The sequence below is a fragment of the Terrapene carolina genome, unplaced genomic scaffold (assembly GCF_002925995.2).
Source record: "Terrapene carolina triunguis isolate 2854851 unplaced genomic scaffold, T_m_triunguis-2.0 Scaffold42, whole genome shotgun sequence".
Lineage (NCBI taxonomy): Eukaryota > Metazoa > Chordata > Testudines > Emydidae > Terrapene > Terrapene triunguis.
Window position 1 is genome coordinate 3,997,335 of NW_020664393.1, and position 20,779 is coordinate 4,018,113.

A 20,779-nucleotide genomic window follows, 5' to 3' on the forward strand; every position below is an offset into this window, starting at 1 on the left:
AAGATGTTGATAAATTGAATAAGGTTCAGAGACGAGCCATGAGAATGATTAAAGGATTGGAAAACTTGCCCTATAGCAACAGATTCCAAGAACTTGATTGGTTTAGCTTAACCAAAAGATTATGGAGTGATTTGATCAGTCTATAAGTGCCTGCATATGACAATCAAAACTGTGTGATAATGGGCTCTTCAATCCAGCAGACAAAGGTATGTATAGCAAGAGCCAAATGGCTGGGACTAGAAGCTAGACAAAGTCAGGCTAGAAATGAGGTGTAATTTTTTAACCATAGGAATAATTTATGACGGGCATAGTGGGTTCTCCATCACTGGGAACTTCTAAATCAAGACAGAATATTCTTCTATAAGTTGTTTTAGTTCACACAGGAATTAATTCAGGAAAGTCCTATGGCCTGATATACAGTGGATCAGACTAGATGACGACAGTGGACCCTTCCAGCCTTATAATCTATGAATGGCTTTCTAAACAAAGAGATAAGTTGGGAGGATGAAAAAATAGCTAATTTACCAATTTCCTACATGTTCCAAAATGTAATAAGACAAACTACTTCCTACGAAACAATGAATAAATCTTACTGTACTTTAAAATCGTCTTCCCTTTTAGATCCCAAAGTTTTCCATCTCATTCAATTCTGAATAGATTTCACTAGCGTGACCCCAGTGCAAGACAACTTTTTAAACTTTGCTTTCTTAGAGTATGAAAAGAAACTTGTCCAAATCAGGAAAGAAAAGATAAATCGAGATTTTGCTTCTTTAGCAGTGTCTCTATAGCACTCAAATATAGTGAAGAGCATGGTATAAATACCTAGATTAAAAAACACAGTAGACTGAATAAGTTAGTCTTGTCCCTTGCACTCCATATGGAAATCAAGCATAAGGTTCTGTGCTTAAGAGACTCAAAGGTCTCGTGTACCTATGGTGAGTATCAGATGCTCAGATACCTTAATGATGAATGTAGTATAAGCAGCTTGACAGATCATTCCTAATTCTACGGAGTGTAAGTAATGCTAAAAGCAATAGTTACAAAGAGGACATAGTTCATTAGCACATACTAATATTGATATAGTTTCTCTTTTTTGAAATGCATAGTTAATAAAATAGTCCAAAGTTTATTAAGTTAGCGGTGAGTATTCACAAAGTTATGCAACAGTCCAGATACCTTTAACATTAGCTGAAAACAAATCAAGGCCAGCATTTACATGCTAACAGCTTAGTTTCTAGAAAGTTTATATGACAAGACTAGTCTAACAAGAGTCCCCAGGATAAAAACCCTAGAAGGCCATTTGGTAAACTATTAGATAATTGGCTTTCTTCAATGATTAGTTCTACTGATTTCTCCAAATAAGCATATCAAGCTTCAGACAACTGAGGAAATAATGTCACTGTACAGCCCAACACCACTGAAGCTCACTTTTGTAGGACTATGCATTAAAAACAATTACAGGATTACAGCATTTAAAAAAAAAAGGCAGCTGACTGGTCCACATCTGCCACATTTATTTTGTGATAAATGCAGCAAAAGCTGAAGTTATCAAGAGTCCAAAACTTTTATCCTATCAGACTGATTTTAATTTCTTTTGACTAATCCCTTCATCTTCTTCAGTCATCTTTGCTGCAGGTCTCTTCTTTAACCCTTTCATCTTCCTTGTCTGTAATTTACTGAGATCCTGTTTCTGCATGTGGATCCGACCATATGACGTACCAAAGACATCGTGAGAGATATTCTTCTTCTTCTTCGGCTGCAAGATAAGAACAATGTTAACATTTCTGGGCACAGAATACCATTCAGTCACTCAGTGACTGTAGGCAAGCACATCTGCCATCACAAGTCACCATATTCACCAGTAATTAAACTTCCATTACAATTTAAGATAACTACACCTAAAAATGGTATTGTACAGATAAAATCCAGAGCATACAGATTTATTTTCCTGTCCTTATATGCCACCAGACCAGTTCCTTATCCTGCCGTACCCGTGCGTCCCTCTATAGATCATGCAATGACATCAGTTAGCTTAGCAAAAAGACCTGAACATTGCAAAGATAGTGTGCAATAACAGAAGGTTACTTATTGTCACGGGAGGTTCTTTGAGAGGTGCAGTCCCTATCTGGATTCCAAGCGTGGGGTACGCATGTGCGCCATGCGCTGGAGACAGAACTGTTGATAATAGTGTCCATTGACCTGCATGCATCGACCATGTGGTGCATCTAAGGCTTTAAGAGGCTGCGCAGATCGATGCTGCTCTAGTTCCTTCTCACCAGGTGGTAGGAGAGCCCGGAGCAGAGGGGATGGAGGGCGGGACTGGAATCCAGATAGGGACCACACATCTCTAAGAACCTCCTGTTACTGTAAATAACCTTCTCCTCTTCGAGTGCTGGTCCCTATGTGGATTCCAAACCTGGGAATACAGAGAGCACTACTCAGGAAGGAGGCGGGCTCAAGGGCTCTCGAGAGGACCAACTGTGTAGGACAGCGTGACCGATAGCAGCATCCATCGTGATGGAGGTACTGAGGCCCCAGCTTCTGCGCACAGAGAGGGGGACCATGCACCGCCTTGTTTATGTATACGACCACTGTCATGTTGTCTGAGAGTACTTGGACGTGGAGGGAGTCTAGGAAGGCTTGACAGGCCAGACGGACTGCTTGGAGCTCAAGGATGTTGATGTGCATTCATGCTTCTCATGTTGACCAGAGGCCCTGAACAGTGCGGTTGTCGAGGTGGGCACCCCAGCCCGCTAAAGACATGTCTGTGGTGAGGGTGGTGGCTGGTGTGGGGGGCATGAATGGCATGCCCACTAGGACTGTGGAGGGGTTGCACCACCATGAGAGGGAGATCAAGACGTTGAAGGGGAGGATTAGTAGCTTGGTGAGAGAGTCTACCTGTGGATTGTAGACTGTGCGGAGCCAATGTTGGAGGCCACGCATATGGAGAAGGGCATGTGGCGTAACAGGAGTGCAAACCACCATGTGTCTGAGAAGGGAAAGGCATTGGCAGGCACGTGTGCGTGACCATCTGAGCATGGTAATGAGGGTAACAAGGGCAGTTAAGCGGTCCCTGGGAAGAAAGGCTCTGGCTGTCATGGAGTCCAAATGTGCTCCTATAAAGGTAAGTGGAAGCGTAGGGACGAGGTTGATGCATACTCCTAGTCTCTGAAGGAGGGTGCGTAGGGTGCACATGGTGGGCAGGAGTGAGAGGGTGCTACCAGAAGCCAGTTGTCTAGGTAAGAAAATAGGGAGTGCCCCAGTCGGTGCATATAGGCTGCTACAACCTCAAAGACCTTGGTAAATAGGCGGGGGGCAGTGGAGATCCCAAAGGGGAGGACACAGAACTGATCATGGGCATTGCCACAATAAAACAAAGAAATTTGCGATAAGCAGGATGAATATCTTTCATATCGAGAGCCACAAACCAAACTCCATGTGGGAGGGAAGGGATTGTAAGGGGGAGAGTGACCATCCAGAAGTGAAAGGTGCAGATTAATATGTTTAAGGTGCGGAGGTCCAGAATGGGGCATATTCCCCCTGCCGCCTTTTCAGAATAAGGAAATAGGGGGAATAGAAGCCATGGTGGTGGTGTGGCACAGGCCCTATGGCACCCTTGTGGACAAGGGCAGTGGTTTTGTTGGGGAGAAGATGGAGTTGGGAAGGGTTCGGGGGGGTGGGGGGGCCCTCCTGGGTGGGTAGTATGCGGGGAAGGAAAGGAATTTGATCAGGTATCCTTGACAGATGATGTCTAGCACCCAGCAGTCAGAGGTGATGGAACTCCAAGTGTGGATAGAGTGCCAGACAACCCCCGAATATGATGGGAGGTGTGTCCAGAAGGGTTATGGGAGGTTTGCAGGTTTTGATATAAAAGAGTCAAAACGATTGTTTGGGTCAGTGAGAAGTGGAAGCGGCAGAGGGAGAGTGCCAGGACCGTTGAGAGCAAGGTTGATGCTGAAGCGGTTCAAAGGGTCGCTGGGGGTACGGGTGATAAGTGGTGCGAGGACGAGGACGGAAAGGTGGACGCTACTTTCGTTGGGTGGGGGCTGTGGCATAGATGCCCAGGGAGCGAAGGGTGGCCTGGGAGTCCTTAAGGGAGTGAAGGGACTTGTCCGTCTGGTCGCTAAACAGTTTATTGTTGTCAAAGTGGATGTCTTTCACCATCATTTGGACCTCCTCCGGAAGACCACTGGACTATAGCCATAAGTCATGACAGAGAATGATTCCGGACTTTAAGGAGCGAGAGGCAGTGTTTGCAGCATCTACTGCGGCCCAGAGCATGACTTTGGCACCAGCTTCCCCTCATCTACCATGTGTTGGAAGTCCTGTTGTCGGTCAGGAAGAAGAGTCCTGGAAGTCTGCCAGTTGGGAATAGGATAGAAAATTGTATTTGGCCAGAATGGCCTGATAACTGGCAATACAGAATTGTAGCCCTGCTAATGAATAAACTTTTCTACTCAGCGAGTCTAGTTTTTTGGCATTGCAATCTGTTGTTGGCATTGTTGAATTAAAGTGCTGCTGGTGGGCACGTGAGGTGGCAGCATTGATCACCAGGAAATTTGGTGGTGGGTGGGTAAACAGGAAATCTGTGTCCTTAGAGGGGATGGAATAGCGGTTTTCCACTCGCTTTGGTATGGGGCACAAGAGGCTGGCGTATGCCACACCGTCTGGGCTGGTTGTAAAGAATCCCGGAGATTGAAACATGTCCAGGAATTGGTCATGGGGGTCCTGAACATCCTCTAGTGGAAGGCTGAGGGCCGCGGCCATGCGACGGAACAGCGACTGATATTGTGTGTGGTCATCCGGTGGGGAGAAGGAAGCTGGGATCAGGGCATCATCCGGCGATGATGAAGCGTCCATAGGAATGGGCAATTCCAGCGGTGTGATCGGGGCCGCCGGTGCCGATGGACCCAGAGGGTCCAGGGGTTCCTCCTGGACAGTGGCCGTATGTGTGGGAAAGATGTGGTGTGGGTGGTGTGCATTGCGATGATGGTAAGAGTCCCATGAGGCCCAAAATGGCCAAGGAGTTGCCATGCATGGGCAGGGCCCACAGGTACCGGGAATCAAGGGTCAGTGGTGTGACCGTAGTCCGGAGGATAGGTGTGGTACCGAGGGTCCAGACTATAAGAGCAAGAAGGTGAGAGCTGTGTCCAGTTCTGAAGACCAGTCGGACTCAGACTGGTCTGGGAAAGGGGGAGTCGATAGTGCAGGTGGTACCGGCAGTAGCGGTGATGTCGGAGGATGGTCGACCAGGAGAAGGGGCTCGGCCGTCGTCGTCGGAGCGGGACGGAGTGGGCCGTCGTCGTCGGAGCGGGACGGAGGCCACAGTAGGGAGCCTGGGACCTGATGGTGGTCTGGAACGTGGTGGGGTACCAGCGAAGGGTAATGTAAGTTTGCCATTGGTGTAAGAGAAGATAAGTGCATGAGACTGGGAGTACTGAGCTTGACGGACCTGGGGGGGGTCGACGGTGCCGGAAGTGACAGAGGGTCCTGGTGTTGGAATCGACGGTGCCGGTGGAGAGTGGCGGCGTTTAGAGCGATGTCCTGTGTGCATTTTCTTGGAAGGCGGTGTTGAAGTTGAACCTTCACGTGTTGTGCACAACTTCTCCCCCAACCAATCCCAGCTTGGGGAGGAAACACTGCGTTTTGAGATGGTCCCCATCGGGGAGCGACCCTTGTGCCCGTACTACTTGTGCACGCGGTGAGGTTTTGTCAGTGTTGGCGGTGCTGTACGAGAGGGTCCAGGTGAGGCAGTCACCGTCTGTGACTGGCATCGCTCCGGTGGTTCCGCCGGAGCCGGGTCTTGCTGCCCACATGGGCACATGGCTTCTGCCATTAGAAAATTTTGGAACAGAAGCTTGTGTGCCACCTGGATCCACCATGAAAAGGAGCTCCAAATAGAGCAGCGAGAGACTATGTAGGCTTTGCCCATAGAGTTCAGGCAGCGGGTGTGCTCGTCGCTTACTGAAAAGAGTGAGGGCATGAGGCACAGTTTATAATCCTGGCTTGACAGGGCATAATCCCCGGGCTAGGGAGAGAAGCCCCTGAAGGGTAAAGATCCAACGAGTAACGTAACTAGCTATGGACGAAAAACGGTCAACTACCTAATTAAGTAAATAAAGAAACTATATACAGTGAAAAAAAGGTTGAACGCAGTACTCTTCGGTGGCTAAGAGCACGGAGGGACTGGGTTCCAACTCTGGCCATGCGATGGTAAAAGGGAACTGGAGTGGTGTCAACCCACGCAGCCTCTTAATGCCTCGGACGCACCACGTGATCGACGCACGACACGCGTGGGTCAACGGACACTACTATCCACAGTTCCAGCTAAGGCACATGGCGTGCATGCGCATCCCACGCTTGGAATCCACATAGGGACCAGCACTCGAAGAACACCTTCATCCCTTGGTCTTTTGCATGGTTTACTTGAAAACTGGTTCTGTATTAAAGACTATGTATGATGAAGAACAAAGATTTTTGTATAAAATACAAGGATTATGTACCTTGAGGGCTTTAGGTTGTTTAAGAGATAATTTATAGAGGTCTTCTGAAGCCAAATGTGTTCTCCTCATCACCAGATCTAATGAAGGTCCCATCTCTTCCAGTTCAATCCTCGGTATTTTACATCCCGACTTCTTCAACAACACTCTGCAGAAGAGAGAGAGTGGGGAAAAAACGTTGTCCACCTTTGCTGCATTTCGTACTTGTTTCTCTACTTATTTTCTGGACCACAGGACAGAACGTGGCCTTTAGAAAACATGTGCCACTGTTGAATTTTATTTTTGGTTCAGAAAACTTATAACCAAGGTGCCAGTGTCTGATCTTGAATGTGTGTGCAACTCCCACTGATTTCAATACAGTTATGTCTCTGTAACCCACACACCTCCTGGGTGTGGTATTCTGTCCCCTCTAGTGGCACCGAGACCACTTAGAGATTAATGAGTCTGCACTACAGCCTTAGGTAGGGGCCATGTGGCTTTTAGCTCATGCAGTAGAGGCTCATGCACTAAGCTTCAGAGGTCACAGGTTCGATCCCGCTCACCAACGACCAGGGTCTGTTCGTGTTACATGTGCACAGAACCATGGGCTGAATCTGGCCCTGGAAGAGCACAAAATGGCTACAGATAGAAATGAAATCTAAGCTCCTGTTAGACGGGGGGCAGGGGGAACAACACTTACTTGTAGCTTCGCATATAAATTTTGCCATCCATAGCTGTGAAATGCAGAACATACTCTAACCCTGCCAGGCGAATAGTGGGCACAGTAGGACCTCGAAAGAAATCTGAAAGAATATTTCAGGATGTAAAGAAACCTGGCACTTTTACTTTTTCAAAATAAAGAAGTTTTTCAAAAAGGAGGTTTAAGATAAGCAGGACTTTTGATTCCAGTCTATTTGATAAGAGATCTGTGTTATAGTGAATGAATCTCAGATTAACTAGAAACAGATTTGGCCTTTCTAGAGGCAACCCCAGTAATGCTAAACAGGGTCCCTTTCTGACTCATATGCAGGATTATGCACTACACTTCAAGCCCCAATCCAAGACTGCACTTGCTTAATTTTGCATGTGAGTACGCTCAATGGGACTACTCATGTATGTACATGAGTAACTTTACATACATGAGTAGTCCCACTGAGCCTACTCACATGTGCAAAGTTAAGCAAGTGCAGAAGTCTTGGTAAGAGAACATAACAGACATCTGCTTTCCAGAAATAATTTGGTAGCTATACAAGCTCCAGATCTTATTTTAAACATCAACCCCACCCCACTCCACCCCAAAAAAGACTGACCAAACAAACATTATCATTGCTTCAATAGCAATAGTAACTTTAGTTTTGTGAAATAATACAAAAAGCAATAGTTATTTCAGTTTATCCACTCTTCTAAACTTTCAGCTATGAACTCAGAAAAAGAAAATGCATCTCACATATGTTTAGCTAAGTATACATTAGTACGGAAATAACATTTAGCTAGGTTAAGAGTTTGTTGGACAAAGTGATGGATTAAAAGTCTCTGGTACCAAAGCTAGCAGTTAGAGGAGGTATAAATAAGTGATCAAGATCAATACAAGATAAACATATACTAAGTAAGAAGGAGATAGTGTTTAGTGTTATCTTGATTGCTTTTACTCCCCATTGTTTATACCACCATCTTGGAAACTTGAGACCATCATTGCTTTATAAAGCAGTTTTGTCTAAGGTCAAACTGAACACCTTTGCTCTTTTTTAAAGGAGCTAATGCTTGCTATTGCACTGCAATGAATATTTTTACTATTGTAGATATACACATTTAGCAGACAAACGCAACATGGTCAGTTATATTAGAAAGAAGCTTACAGTTTGCTCCCTGTAAAACTGTAAGCACAAATTCAGATACCAGTTAACTATCAGTTAGTTGTCTAACATAATTCTCATATCAGGGCCATTAAAATAGTGTATGAGCAAAGAGCACACAACTATGCAAATCTGTCAACCCTTTGCAGAGGGTGGAGGAAGGATGTGACCTAGGGAACAAGGTACGTTAATAAAAAACAAAAGACTAATACCCAGAAGCAGAACTGCTGAATGGGGGGAGGGGGGCGGCTTGCTTCCCTTTAAGTTTCATTTTCAGATTCTTCAGCCAGTGTTTTCCTCAGTGACCTTTTTCTGGGAAAATCAGTGATGAAGCTATGTTGAAAACAAAGTCTGGTGGACACTACCTGGAATTTAGCCAGAAAAATACTCTGGGTCACTTAATATTTTCTCCCTCCTCCTTTGTTGGGTTACTGGATTCGTATCTAGAGAAAAAGTCATCAGTACAATATTTTCTTCTATTTTAGAGTCTATTTTCCCAGGCTGTAGCTAAGACTCTGTCTCTTCTGGCATGTGAAATTGTATCTACATTGCTTTTATTGGCAGATTATCCTTTAGTATGTTCTTGTAGTATAGCCTTCCACTCACAGGATGATCTTTGTATCCAAATACAGGTGGTCAGGAATTTAAGTTTCTATGACATCCACCATCTGTAGACAGTGTATTTCCTCTCTGGAACTTTAGGGATTTGAAAATGTTGGTTTATTCATAGTTTCTGAGACAGTCCACTGTGGCTGGATTAGAGACCGTGTTTTCCTTATCTTTTTAATTCCTGCCACCAGTTTACGCCTTGTTTTTCTCCATGTGTTTAATGTGTTTCAAGGACATCTGGTTTAGTAACCACAGCAAAAGAGCTTTTGAGAACTTCCATTTTGTCTTCAAGGACTTAATATGTGTGTTCCAAAGTAATTTATAATTTGGCCATTTATTAGGAAGATGCAACAGTTCTTGTCTGAACAGCACAAATACTGCTGGACTTTGCAGCAGCATGATGGGTGCAACAGGACATGGAACAGTTGTTTTATGCTGCTCTTTGTCCCCTTCGTACCACCTCTACCTTCTCTTTTTCAAGAGAATCTAAATGACCCCTCCATATCAATGTATTGGACTCCAAATAATTTGTGCAAACAGGGTGATAGGATGAAGGAGAAACTTAAGTGCTATCTCAAAACAAACCGGTCTCCTCCTATTCAGTCCAAGCCTGCATTTTAAGAAGAGTGACCCAACATCTGCCAATTTTTAATACACAAGTGGGTCCAATAAAGGAATGAGGCTAGGTCTACACTACCCGCCTGAATCGGCGGGTAGAAATCAACCTCTCGGGGATCGAATTATCGCGTCCTGTCGGGACGCGACAATCGATCCCCGAATCGACGCTCTTACTCCACCAGCGGAGGTGGGAGTAAGCGCCGTTGATGGGAAGCTGCGGAGGTCGATTTTGCCACCGTCCTTACAGCGGGGTAAGTCGGCTGCGATACGTCGAATTCAGCTACGCTATTCGCGTAGCTGAATTTGCGTATCTTAAATCGACCCCACCCTGTAGTGAAGACCTGCCCTGAGTGAGTGGTGAAGTGTTTCACAAATCTGTGCACAGGAGGCTATTAGAACCAGGGGTGCAGCAACTACATCTCACAGGGACCAACAGACTCCTAACACTGGCACCAGAAACCAATGGCAGTAAAACCACTACTACAATTTTAAGACAATGTTTGTATGGAAACGGGAGGGGGAAGAAAGTGACAAATCTTTGTCTGGTTGGTCTACGTACAGGGGTAAAGAGAAGCTGCTATTTACATATCCAAACCATTATGAGATGTCCTCAGTTTTTAAAAAATGGATTTAAAAGCTTAGTTTAATTTGGTTACCATATAATATGCGAGTTCATCCCTCTACCCCCACTGATTTCTATAATGTGGGATTGCTGGCATAGGACTTCCCAAAACTGTACAAAATGTCCTTATGGACCACATGTCTATGAAAACCTGGTTGTTTACCACTAACATCAATAACATCACACAGTCTAGTAACAAGGGGTCATTAGATAACAGCCTCCCGGCTCTTGGCGGTAGTGCTGTAGTAACAAGGTCTTATGAAACTGTCACTGCTATTCTAAAGTTTCTTGGCAACAAAATGGTGGATTAAATACATTATCTTTCTTAGGACCGGAAAGAGTTGCTCCCTATCATATAACAGCAATTTCATAGCAGGTCAAATTGTAAACCTAAACTATTTGATGGTATCAACATCTCATTAAATCCTTAATCCGAGGAACCCCACTATTAATTTGAGGAACCCACCTATTGTTTTGTCTTTAGACATTTCACTGAAGTCAACAGAACATCAGGACATTTGGTGTGTACTTGGCATATGTTCTGCAGCAAAAAAATGGATGTGTATTTGACTGACGTATATTTAGGTGTAAACAAAAGCTTAAGGCAAACAAATGGGATGGGATACGTTACTCAGATGAGCAAAAGAATAAATTCAAAGGGCTAGACTAGCGTCTAGCAAATATCTGTTAATGATTGGCAACACCATCCATTTCAGCAGTAAACCTGTATTTCATATAAATCTCAATTGTGTGCACGCATTTTGATCCATCACCCCAACGATGTGAAAATATGCTTAAAGGGATGCACATTAGAACAACAATGTGTGGCGTTACTGGTGTGTAATGATTCTCTTCCAGAAATTTGGGCAAAGTGGCACAGACACAATCTTTTACGGTTTGCATCCTATATAATCTGGACAGTGATGTAATCATTTAATCATTCACAGGCCCCCAGCTCCTAGAACTGACTGAAAAATAGCTTTGCCATAAAATTCATCCTATTTGGTGCTATAGCTCTGAAAAATACATAGATGAGCTCTTAAGAATAGCAGCAATGAATTTATTAATGCAGTAGTCACAGAAAGTCGTCTTTTTTAGCATCTCCAATTGTAGTTTAGAAAGATCGTGCAGCTACGAAGCCAAAGGCAGTGGCAATTTTTAAACTAACATAGGCAAAAATGGTTCTTTGGGATTTAACTATAAGTAAAGCTTAGAAGTTTGAGTCTCATCTGAATCTCCATGCCTCCATCCACCTTTTCATTCCCTGCTCATGCCCCACCAACATTCCCACACACACCACTTCATAGTCCACATCTTCTCCCCAAAATCCCATTCCAGGTTAAGCACCACCCATTTCTTTTAATGAAGTCTTGCTGCAGGGAGAGAAGTGCAGGAGAAGGGGAGCAGATATCCAGTCATTCTACCTTCTAGTTTCACTCCTAAAACTTACTTCCCAAGAGTACTCAGATTGTGAATAATGCCACGATACCATCTTACTTTTAAGCTCCAAATAGAACAAGTTAAATTATTTTAGACAAAAATAATTGGTCTAGAAAGTACACCCATTTTTGTAGTTGCTCTTAGCACTCCTAATTAAAATCCATAACCTTATTTATCATCTGCATGTTCTCTGCTTATTCCAATGCCGCCCACCCTCTATGTGCAAAAAAGTTTGTACATTTCTGTTTAATGGAAATCTGTGCCTAGCTTGAAGTTAACATACACATTTAATTGTATACCTTTCTGCCTTATCAACCACTTCTCATTTTCATTGCACATGTTGAACCCCAAAATTCAACCTAGTGAGGTCCTGATCAGAACTGGTTGCAAATTCTCTGATGGAATAGTTTACTATTAGAAAACGCAGTGTTTTGACAAAGTTGTTTCAATATTTCCAAAAAATGTTTTGCGAGGAATTTTCATTTCACAGGAGATTGACTTTTTGTTCATATTCAGGACTAAATTAACTCTTGAAATGTCAATTTCCTCACTTCAACCACCTCTAGTCTTCATGGTTTTCCCAAGCTGATCTACTTTCTTCCGTCCTTGGAAACAGACTTGGTAATTACAGCTTTAACTTCACTTTTATGGTACGCTGTAAATCCTAATACCACTTCCTTAATGTTATCTTGCATTCTTGAACATGGACAAACATTAACAGGCAAACCAACATTTCTCAAAATTTAGCATTGCCACAGATTTATGAAGTCCAACTGCTCACAAGGTCTTATTTCAAAATACTCACCAATGAGAAGACTTTTCAATCTTCTGTATTCTTCATTTAAATCAAATGTGTCACCAGCAAATATCAACATGGGCTTTGTTCCTTCCGGACACTTGCTGTTCTATTGGACAAATATCAAACTAAGTTATAGAGCATCTTATTTATGCAAGTGACCAGGCACATGCCATTCTGAGCTGTTCTGGTCTCTGATAAACACAAAAAGGAAGGCATTTTTTAAAAAGAAATCTATACATGTTACTTGTACTTGGAAGTGTTTGGGTTTTGAGTGAGTGTTTTTAAAACAGTAAGTGAGTGTTGTTCTCATTTAGGTTGAATAAGGAAAAGCTTCCTCATAATAAAATGTGTTAGACTGTGAAAAAGACCCTACAATGGAAGTTCATTTGTTTGGGACTATTTAGAACTAGACTGCATGAAATACAAGCAAGCATACTGTATTTCTTGCATTGGGAAGGAGATGGAAAAGACTTACTAGATCATTCAGTCCATTTCCAACTTCTGATGTACCTTTATACAGTCAATTGATCACAACTCCCTACTGTGCAATTGTTGTGAAAATTATCAAGCTTAAGGGGAGGAATCACTTTTCAAAGTTAAATTTTTTGCTACCTAAAAGATCTTTTTCATCCATACTACTTGTTCTGAATCTCCAAACTATGTAGTTGCTAATCTGTGTAGTTTCTTAATTATAATAGTGTAAAAAGGCATATAAAATAGCTAACCTATTTTTTGGCAAAACCAAAACTTAAAATGATCACACCAAGGTGGGTTTGCTGTTAGGTTTGGGGATTTTAAGTCTGTAGAATTCAAAATGTTGGCCCTCATACTGAGCCAGATACAGTTCCTGAAAACCAGGGTTTGTGTACAATTGATGGCCTGAGAAGGTCTCGGAAGTATCTCACACTGATAACAGAAATATCCTGAGCTACAGTGAGATGAATTCTGCCTTTGGAAACCTATACATGGTTTCCCCCAATAACTGTGAAGGCCTCCTGTGGGCAGAATCCAACCTAGTAGCTTTGTAAATTGAATTATTTTTGTTTGCAGCTAAAAAAATTGTAGACTTGGTTTGGTCCCAACTAAAACTCTGCAAAGGAATTCACTGGTAAACATATAGCAAATTTTAACAACATTTTTACAAAGCACAAAAATAAGATTCTGACGTGAATGCATATGTTAATCCTGGAAGTCTAAAAGAGGCAATAGTGAAATGGTTTTGTTTTCTTTACTGAAAGTACACTAGATTCGCTACAAGTGCTCACTAATAGATGTCACTACAGCTCCTGCATTGTTTAAGAGTATCTTACCTTAATATCTTTTAGTGACACAAATTTCTCAATGCCTAGCTCAATCATATCCAGGACATGATAATCAAACATACGACCTACAAAAGAAAAAACAAAATTTTGGGTTAAACATTTATTCTCAAGAGCCATTTCTTCGACCCAATTTTTTTAAAAAAAAAAGAAAACATTTTACCTATTATTAGATTGTTAGGCCGCTTCTTATTATGTGAACCAAACAGAAACAAAGAACAATCCGACTTCTTAGAAAAAAACTCCTATAAGATTAAAAAAGACCACAAACTTCAGTTTGCAAACATGTTAAAGATTTGGTGATGGTTAATGTCACCGTTAAATCAACTGAACAGCTACAAATTTCAAATTGTAATCCATTCCCTCTTGGGAGGTTAATCCATTGTTTTATATGCATGCCAGATAGTTTAGGTCAAATGCCAGGAAAAACTAGTGATACTCAGACCTCAGTGGTTCAGGAGCCAAATTAACAATCAACATTACCCAAAAGAACCACAGAAGTGTGAATTCATGGTTTCATTTACTATAGCACTACTCATATTTAAACAGCATGACGGGAAATATTTATTGCATATTATTCTCACAGCAAATAAGTTGATAACTTAGAGCAAGCCAATACCTTAATTGGTTAATAACATAATAAAAGCATCCTGATTGGTTGTTAACTTAGACTGGTTAATAATTAAATCACACAGTGTTTTAATATCATGTGCTACAAAGAGCCGCAGGAGACACATTAAAGAGCCACTTGCAGCTTGCAAGCCACAGTCTGAGTATCACTGAGCTAAATATTCCATTTCCTAATTTTGTCACATTACTCCTTGTTCTTTACATTTTTGCACTGATCACCCTGAACTCCTCGTCTGCCCTCTTTGATGCAACATCCTGTTAAATACTTGTAAACAGTTATATTTCCTCATTTAGGATATATCTACACTGAAATCCAAAGTGTTATTGCAGCATAGACATACCTGCACTCCCACGGCTAAAAATAGCAGCGTAGACAGGCTAGCAATGGAAGTGCATACCAAAGATCCCTGGCATGCTTGTGTAGTCCATGATGCTGCATTTACACTGCTATTTTTAGCCATACTAGCATGTGTATATATATTTGAAATGCCATCATTTTTGGAGCCTAATTTTTGGAGCCTAATTTACGAATGCTTTGGGAGGCAGGGTAGCAATACTGCAATTTTTAGTCTAAATGTTCCCAACAGCACTTCTGGAAAATGCTGTGCGCTTTTCACAGGATAAGGGACGTTTGTCTGAAAGGAAATTTCAAGAGCATGGAGCACAGGACGGGGCTAACCCCCCTGCTCCCATTTAACTGACTGTACCATCTTGCAGTTCACTGACACTCATCTTCCTCTGGATTCCCACTACTAATTCCCAAAAGGAAAGTAATATAGTATTGCAATTAACTCAAATGTTGGATATTCATCAAAATACTCTGCCTTGCTTAAAACCAAGAAGAGATGGAGGAAAATCCATGAACTAGAAATTTGGACACCAAAGAGAAATCCTCTAAAGCAGAAGTTCCCAAACTTTTCTTATTGCATAATCCCTTCCAGATCTACCAGCTGCCTGCATACCCCTACTTTTCTCGTCACTGATACTGTGTGTTCTTCTTAACATTACCCATCTTTAGCCATTTGTCCATATTTCACTGTTATATACAGATATAGTTTTAGTGCGACATATCTGTGTTCTCATTAGTACATCGAAGTAAATTAACTACCATATTTTATTTAACAAATTCCCACCGAGGTTGAAAGCTTCATATGAGTAGCCTATTATGAAAATGCAATAAATAAAATAACTAAAATCCACCATTACACAATTTCTCTGTGTACCCCCAGCGTACACATATCACAGTTTGGGAACCCCTGCTCTAAAGGACACATTCCAAAGTAAGCTCGGTTGACTTGCTAGCAATTTGGCAGAGGAAAAGATACATGGCCTGGCACGCTGTCCTAATTATGTGCAGATATTGAGTCCCTGCCAACAGAACACACTCATTTGATATCATATGGATGAACTGAACCTTTCACTTTGAGGTGGACATTAAGAAAGGTCCTCCAGTGTTAGTAGATATGGATGCACAATTCTCCATTAAGAGAAAACAATGGCAAAAACAAAGTACAAAACAGGTAAGTCTTAGTGAGGATGACGCAAAATAACACTTCGTTATACGGGTCTTTTAATCTTCAAAACACTTTACAGACATTACATGAAGCCTACGATTTGTCAATCTATTCCCTGATGCCTTGTACAAGGTAGTGGACCATGATATTTAAATGTCAGCATATTTTTCCCCACAGGAATTGAGCCTGTTTGTTGTGGTTAACTCCTCATATTAGCAATACTAACAAATGGCATAAACGACGAAATGGTGATAACATTACTGTTCCGTTTACATGGGGTAATGATGCAATTTGTCATTGTAATGGGGTCTACAGGCCCCACGCTGAACCAGGGCAAGGAATAGTGTAATACTGGGCTAGGGAGACTCCGCCCCTCAACAGGTGCAAGGCATGTTCCCAGTGGAAGAACAATTAAGGAGACTAGTAGCTGAGGAGAAGGAGAGACGTGAGCTGTACGTGGCACCAGGAAGCAAGGCTGATGCTGAGAGCTGCGCCAGGAATGGCAACAGCTTTGTGAAGGCTGCTCTAGCAACAGGGACTTGAATTCTTCCCTCATTACGCTGTGGGCATTTCTAGGAACTCATAACTGGTAATTTTCTCACAATTACCACAAAAATCTGTTTTATTGGACAACTGGCAGTGTAATATCAATGCAAAGAGGACTAGCAGTAAATGAACTGTTTATCCAAAAGTTTATATGGTCTTAGAATGTAGTCAATGAAAAAATATGAAGAAATGTAAGTTCTCCATATACTTTTCAACATGTTTAAAAAAAAAAAAAAATATATATATATATATATCAAAGAAGGCCCTAATATTTGTTTTGTACCTGACGGAGCAAAGGTGTGATTAATTCCGAGTCAATATCTACAAGAATCCATCTCAAATGAGGTCTGTTCTTAAACAATGATTGTATATTATCACTTCCCATCTCTTATGAACAACCAATCACCTGTGACCAGCAGTCTTTGCTCTAAACAAGTATGTTGTTCCATGACTCTCTAAAACAGACAAACCCCAGGATTTAAGATAATGCTTTGATTACACTGTAAATGTGGGAGGTGTAATCCAGGGATTAGCCTCTCTATTTTTGACTTCCTGTTCAGAAACCAACTTGACCTTAAAGCACTGAACTGAGACCAAATCTAGTCTGATATATATAACAGCCATCACACCCCGAAAAAGTTTGTTTTAATTTTTATTTTTTGTTTTAATTTTTTAAATGGAAAATTCTTGTCTGTGAACTTTGGAATAAAACTTGTAATTCGTGATCTTTGATTTGCACAGCTGAAATCAGGCAGAGCACCTCAGCTTAATACGTGCTTCTCTTCCTCTACTCAAATGTAATTAAGAAAAGCAATTTTTACAGGACACCCTAAATTTTTCTTTTAGTCTTTTTCCCCTATAGATTTTTTATTTGTGAAGAAACTAAGATGAATATTCACATAAACAATACTTTAATGACCATGAGGTTGATGTGAATTTATAAGAGCTGTGTAAAAATATTATCCTTCCCTTCATGACAAGCTCCTTTACTTCTAACAATGTTCTATAATCCTAAATCTGTTTTGTCATAATTTCATAGTAACATGCATGCACTTTCAAGAGCACCACAAAACTTTTATTTCCACAATAATAGTATGAGGGTTCTGTCTTCAGACAAGTGAGTGTTACTAGAAAATAACCTGGCAACATAAAACCAACAGCAGTATCTATCAGGATCTAGAATTACACAGATATTCAATTTACTCCAAATTGCACAATAATTCCCTATAATTTAGCTTCTGGGGTATAACTCCAGTGAACCTGGGAGAACTACTTTCCATGGCAGCCCTGCATGACTGATAGTATCCTGTACATAGTCTCTCTTGTTCCATAGCAAGCTAAATAAAATGTGGTTTTTACTTACCAATGATGTTTGATCCTCAAAAGGTCTGGTAATATTTTTTCTAAAGGAAAAAAAAAAAAAGAAGGATTTGGGATTTTTTGTATGACTTCACACTAGGTGCCATGGTGGCACTTGGGTTATTGTGCTCTTCTGAGAAGATTACTTCATCTTTAGAAGCTGAGTTCCAAAGCAATATTAATTCTGTTAGTCCTTCCTTAGCGTTCCCTATGTCAAAGTCCTTCTGTCATTAGATGCACTCTTCTCCACATTTCCTCGCTATTATGATGCACGAATTCCAAACAACCATAGAGACAGTGCTCCAGAAGTGCAATAAGATGCCCTCCACAAAATGAAGGTTTGCATTCCAGGTATCACATGATACATCTTACAGTTGTCTTTGCCTTTTCATCCATGTCACGTTTAATATTCCTAGATTTTCATGAGGTAGTACATCCAAGCACCAGGATTACAACTTTCCGCCTAATAGCTCCCTATTTTGTATAAACATATTCAATTATAAACTGTATTCCCCATTGACACTACTTGCAACTTTACCTTTTATAGATTTAATTTTACTCTTTCAACTTATCTGTGCCAAGCTGAACTGCTGCCATATCTCATTAGCTATTCATGCAGATTTGGATCATCTGTGAAGTTGATCAGTAACTTGTCCCTTTTGCGAAGTTTTTACTTCATGTATTTTGATAAATGGGACTGAACTCAGACATTTAAACACCTATGGGCTTTTCCCCAAGTCGTTGTTGTCATTTAGAATCACCCTCAGTTTATTATGTAGCCAGATTTTTTCTTTAAATCCACTTTATTGGCCTACACGGCACCTTTCTAGTTTCTCTCTGATAATATTAAGCCCAACTTTTTCAAACAATTTTAAAATTGCAAAATGTAACTTACTTTTTGTACAGTACAGCAAAGGGCTTTTTCAGAGCATACTGTAAAACAAAGAATTTGAAGTGAAGGAGAAAGTTCTTTTAACACACTGAAATACTAAGCATTGTTCTCTCTAAAATTCTACATGAAAACAGCATCAAAAGGATAAATGAATTACTTGAGAATTAAACACAGTGGCCATCAGGTGCAATCTATCCCAGAAAGAAATCAACTCTGTAGACATGCTCACAAAAGGGGCAAGAAAGTAGAGATCTAAGACTGGATTACTAATTTTAAAGAGGAGAGGTTTACAGAGCCCAAAAAACACACTTGAAACACCAGAACAAGGCAGCAGAACACCTCCACTTCCCACTCACAATAATCTCAACATTTGTACTGGAGATATTAAATTTCAAAGAAAACTACACCATTTTTTATTTTATTAAAATATTTATACAAATTGAGGGGAAATGTTGCTTTGCAGTTAGAGCACTGGAAGAGGAGTTCAAGGTTATATTCCTAATTATGGCCCTGACACACCGATTGAACAGTGCCTAGCACAATGGGGACCTGGTCCATGACTGGGGGTACATCAACACTGCAACGTAAGCCCAGGGTTTGAACTCAGGCACAAACCTAACCCCCTTTTCATCTTCACACAAATCATGCTAACCCAGGGTCCCAGGACCCATGGGGGTGGAGGGTCCAAGACTGAGTCATGCCAGGATCCAGGGTTCAAGCCCTATTGCTTTGCAGTGTAGACACAGCCCCACTGCACTACTGCTCTGGGAGTTCACCAAAGATATTCCACAATACCACAGACTGACTCTCTTTGTCCTCTTGTTGGAATTATGAATAATATTTAGAATTATTAATATGGGAAATCACCAGACACCAATTTAACCATAAATTGCTTTATTAAATCCAAAGTATCTTTATGCAGTATCCAATACAGTAACAAAGTACTCATAAGCATTTGATCAAGATACTTACAACCAAGGGTGCTTAGACCCATTCTGGTTGGCTCCAACATGGTCAGCCAGGTATTAGCAATGAACCCTTTAAAAGTTTATTTTTTATACCTTTAATGAACAAGTGATGTCATTGCAAATTACTGACTTCAGCTAAAAACATTTCACTCTTATTTCCAGTCTTAATCCAGATAAGATTTACAACCACCTCTCTTTGCAAGGCCTTCCCTCCCCTCCTTCTTGCTGTCAAACAGTCTTCCCATTGCACCTGGGTTCACATAGGCTTTAACGTTGGCGTGTGGGTTGGGGAAGGGCCATGTTGGCTCATTTTAAGACAGATTATCTTGGTTTTATTTAAAACCATCTGCAGTCATCCCTAGAAGTCAGAGGACTTCTTTTGAGAAACTTCCCCTTATCTCGTTAGTTATTCTTTGAACCAGACATCCTCCCTACTTTATTTCTTCTGGCCTTATCACTTATTTTTGAGGCCTTCCTTCTACATGCTAGTCAGGGCCTCTCTTTAAAATACATGTATATTTCCTTAACCAAATTTAAGCTAACTTTAATTCTTTAATGTTATACTTATCCTACACTTCTGAACAGTCAAGTTTTCCCACACTGCGCCACAAAAAAAGGGGTAGAGCAGCCACATTTTGGGAGGGCATTAGTAAGTCTGGGATATGGGTGGTTATACTTAGGCCCACATAACGTAGTGTAGATGGTAGAGCCCCAGGCTGGGAGCCAGGGTTCAACAATTCCTAACCTGTCATTACAAATGAGTATAGATGCTCAAGCCCTGGGTTAACAAACTCAGAAATTGCTAACTCAAATTCTGCTAACATTGAGCTCACATTGCAATGCAGATATAGGGATTCCTAGGTGTAACTGAAACACAAATTATACCTACGCAACATTGAGCAAAGCATATCACCTCTCCATACGTCAGTTTTCCATCTGTTAAATGGGGATTAAACCTAAGTGTAACACCTCTAAGTGAAAACAATAGTTTCTTTAAACAGCTTTGAGATCTTGAATGAAATGCATTACAGAAAGGCAGAGCATTGAGATCTTGAATGAAATGCATTACAGAAAGGCAGAGCATTACTAAACTCCCATATTAATAATACACATTAGGCAAAGTTAAAGACA

General features: G+C 41.3%; 1 protein-coding gene across 1 annotated transcript in view; it reads right to left on the bottom strand.

The window, feature by feature from the left end:
* Positions 1-1,106: 1,106 nt before the first annotated feature.
* The window catches only part of RPF2 (ribosome production factor 2 homolog), a 23,608-nt gene continuing 3,935 nt past the window's right edge, over positions 1,107-20,779 (bottom strand). Inside the window, exons 3-10 of the mRNA XM_024216045.2 lie at positions 18,684-18,721; positions 17,793-17,832; positions 13,903-13,984; positions 13,731-13,807; positions 12,427-12,526; positions 7,180-7,282; positions 6,504-6,648; positions 1,107-1,756 (exon numbers count right to left, since the gene is read on the bottom strand). Of these exons, the coding sequence (XP_024071813.1) occupies positions 1,574-1,756; positions 6,504-6,648; positions 7,180-7,282; positions 12,427-12,526; positions 13,731-13,807; positions 13,903-13,984; positions 17,793-17,832; positions 18,684-18,721 (768 nt within the window). The 3' untranslated portion in view covers positions 1,107-1,573. The remainder of the gene's footprint in view (positions 1,757-6,503; positions 6,649-7,179; positions 7,283-12,426; positions 12,527-13,730; positions 13,808-13,902; positions 13,985-17,792; positions 17,833-18,683; positions 18,722-20,779) is intronic.